Genomic DNA, 3,814 nt, shown 5'->3' on the forward strand with positions numbered 1-3,814 from the left:
ATATATGTAAAGAAAATCACGACACAACTATACTGATGTCGATACTTTTCTTAAAGATTTAAATTTGCCGCGTTTCCGATAGCGCTACTAAACAAGGAAGTAGGAGACGCTACCTCGCGAACCCCGGAAGTGGGCAGTCGATAGATTGAGAGGGAAGAGAAAAGACACATGTTGTGAAAATGCGAAAAAAACTGTTTAATTAAAAAGTATAGAAAACATACCGGAAATAAAAGCTTTAAATGTTGTTTCTTTTGTTTTCGCAGGTATGATTTTGTGAAATTAATGTAATTGGTGTAAGTTAAAAGAAAAACTTGTACATAGTGTAAAATAGAACTTTTGTTTTCGCAGAGAAACGCAGTTAGTTTTTATTCCAAATATCCAAAAGCCAAATTGAATAATTAAACACATTACATATATATATGTATATATATACATATACATATATGTATGTATATATACATGATAATATACATATATACACATACGTGATAATATATTTACACAATATATGCCTTATAATCTATCAGAGAATCGTCCGAAATACGAGTCTCTCGAAAATTGGAGATATGGCATTATATCCTCCAAAGGAGTGCGTGTATTTACGTTTCGTAAAATAATAAAGATGTAGCAAAAAATAACTACATCAAACACGTACTTTTATAATGTAGCACGAAAAATGCTAATAAATTACCATTCGGTATATTATCGATATATTTAGTTTCGTGCTACTCCGTGTAAATGGGGGCGCAGCACCGTCTTACATTGATTTTCCAATAAAATCTCCAAAATCTGTATTATCGACCTTAATTGAGTTCCGCCGTTGCTTTAACATCCCCTTAAACTATTACCAGATGTTTTGTCGGATTTTAATGATTACGAGAAAATGTTAATCAAGAGAGTGAGCAGCTTCCAAGCAGTACAAACGATGGGTGCTGTTTCCAACAAACATATGCCGCACAGATAAATGATTCGCAAAGTAAAAGGTAGAACATTTCATTTGCCTCTGCCTTTACAAGAAACTTTGGATAATGTATGTCCTCCGGAAGATTCTATCAATTTGAATCACAAGTTGTACATCCTAGTTCGAGGTATACCTAAAACGTCTAAAGTTGTTTGGGAAAATTTAGTGGATATTAACAAAGTGTACAAGGCTTTACAATGGTTGAAAGACCATAATCCTCACTACTCGAAAATTCGTCTTCCAGCGTCGGCTGACGATCTTATAAATGATAAGTTACCACAAACGGAATATCGGATCGTTCATGACGAAAGCGATAGTGATGAAATAGAGGAGATGGTTGAGGCGCTGTCGAGGTGTACTGTACATAACAAGCATAACGAAGATAACAATAATGAAACCGTTTTAAAACGTAAAGCTTTCCTCATGCAAATTACTATAGATTCAGGTATTAATGATCAGTATACAATATACCCAATGCACGCAAAAAGAATCGGTAACGAATCTGCATTGAAACTCTATCAAATGTTGAAAATTGAAGATGTTCCAATGGATAATCATTATAAATATCTGGATGTCATGTCTTTCCCCGATTTATATTCCGAGGGTGTCAATGGACAACGAGAAGATAGAAACTTTGCATTGCCGGAATATTTATTTGTCGGAGCGCGGTTGATGTCGAAACACAGTAGATTCAGGACGAATCTGCAGTATTTGTTCTTTCTTCTGAATGATGCTAACTACCGACAATTGAAAAATGGAATGTATTATACGATGATGGTTGCTAATCCACGAGAGAGGTACACTGCTGGTAGGTACTTGAACGAATTGAAAGACAATCAATTGGAATCGAATTTAATGAGTATTTTTGCAAAACTGAGAAATACGGATCAATTTTGGCGACAACCGTCCAATAATGTAAAGTGTATGACTCTGCATTATGGTCCGGCGACGTGGTTTTTAACTTTAAGTCCTAGTGAATGGAAATGGTCCGATTTGGCTGAATATTTACGAGACATGAATTCCGATAAGGAGAAGTTGGGTATCAGCGAACTAATCGCATACGATCCGGTGGGTACGTCTAGATTCATGTGTATAAAATTTAAAGCCATGATTGATTTTATTTGTTCGTCCGACTACCCAATAGGAGAGGTCATTCATTACTTCTGGCGACTGGAATATCAAAGTAGAGGTATCCAGCACGTACACTGTATGATTTGGATAAAAGATGCTCCAGTACTCGGAAAATCGTCAAATGAGGAAGTTGTTGCGTTCATTCGAAAATACGTGACGTGCGAAATTCCAGACGAAAGCGTTTCGCCAATGTTGTACGAAACGGTTATAAGTGATCAAAATCATAAACATAACTCGTATTGCATGCGTACGAAGAAAACGGAAACGAATATTTACAGAAAATGTCGCTGCGATTTTCCTCGACCAGTTACTGAAAATTTTGTTTTGAGAGACCTCATTACTTCGATAGTGGGTAGGAAAACTTTACGCAGTAAGAGTAGATCGTACGATCTTCCTCGGAAGAAGTCGGAAAGGTTTATCAATGATTATAATCCGGCTATTAAATTAGCTTGGAAAGGAAATATGGGCATACAGTTTATTTGAGAACAATCAAAGTTTTTAAACTCTTATTTAACAAAATACACGACAAAGTCGGAAAAATGCAATATGGACTTTGCAATGATAGATTCCAATAAGCCGTTGGCATCGAAACTGTGGAATTTTGCGATGCGTTCATTGAATAATAGAGAATGCGGTGCTTTAGAAGCTGCAGATACACTACTAGGTCATCCCTTGCATGGTACGGATAGTGTTACCATTATCAAATGGATTGATGTTAATGAAGAAAGAAACAGAAAAGTTAAAACATTCAATGAAATTAAAGCTCTACTCGATGAAGAATCTACAAATATTTATTGTCCGTCGCTCATCGATGATCATTATCCGAAAAGAGCTAAGGAATTGGAATCATTGAATTTGTACGATATTTGTTACGATTTTGCTAGATTTTGGGAAATTACGAAACAGATGCCAAAAAATGACGAAGTCGAATATTATAAACTTGTATCGGGTTTATTTTTAAAAAAACGAAGAAAGTGTTGTTTAATTAACCATTATCGATTTAATGTTAAAACTGAACCCGAAAAATACTTTTACTCGCTACTTCTTTTGTTTAAACCGTGGAGAGATTTGAGTGAACTGAAAGTCGCTTACGAGACTTACACGGATGCCTTTAAGAATTCAGAGTCTGCTTTGACAAAGGCGATGAAATATCACGAAAGGCTCGAAGAAATATAGAAAGCTTTTGAGAACGTAGCTGAATTAATCGCGAAGCGCGAAAATGAGCTGAAAGCAGACAGAGAGAGAGACGACAACTATGAATTGGATTGCAATCCGATAGAAGTTGGCGGCGCGATGAAAGATCTGAAAGATTTTGGTGAGATTGACGTCCCGATTGATTTATCGCAAATGATGTCGCGAATGAACGATGACCAGAAAAGAATCTTCGATAGAGTATGCGAAGTGTTGCAAAATAAAAATCAGATTCTGCGACCGTATGTAAGCGGCGAGGGTGGTACAGGGAAAAGTTTTCTTATTGAAACGATTAAACATTGGATCGGAATAAATTTGAAAAAAGCGATTGCCATATCTGCTCCCATGGGTATCGCGGCATGCAATATCAATGGTTTGACGATCCATAGAATGTTTCAGCTACCTGTTACCCATGAATCCATGGCAAAGTATACGCACTTGTCAGATATGGTTTTGAAAACTTTGAGAGAGAAATTAAAGAATGTCGAATTATTTATAATCGATGAGGTTTCCATGATTTCGAATGTGACA

General features: G+C 36.2%; 1 protein-coding gene across 1 annotated transcript; it reads left to right on the top strand.

Annotated features, from left to right (window-relative positions):
* The first annotated feature begins 964 nt into the window (after window positions 1-964).
* On the top strand, window positions 965-2,575 carry LOC108757435 (uncharacterized). Its single transcript, XM_018501850.1, has one exon. It carries the CDS (start codon window positions 965-967, stop codon window positions 2,573-2,575), a length of 1,611 nt encoding a protein of 536 aa, XP_018357352.1.
* The last annotated feature ends 1,239 nt before the right edge of the window (window positions 2,576-3,814 follow it).

This window comes from Trachymyrmex cornetzi, unplaced genomic scaffold, assembly GCF_001594075.2.
Source record: "Trachymyrmex cornetzi isolate Tcor2-1 unplaced genomic scaffold, Tcor1.1 scaffold1429, whole genome shotgun sequence".
Classification (NCBI taxonomy): Eukaryota; Metazoa; Arthropoda; class Insecta; order Hymenoptera; family Formicidae; genus Trachymyrmex; species Trachymyrmex cornetzi.

Coding starts and splice junctions, on each gene's coding strand:
- LOC108757435 (XM_018501850.1), top strand. CDS start 965: ATGATTCGCAAAGTAAAAGGTAGAACATTTCATTTGCCTCTGCCTTTA.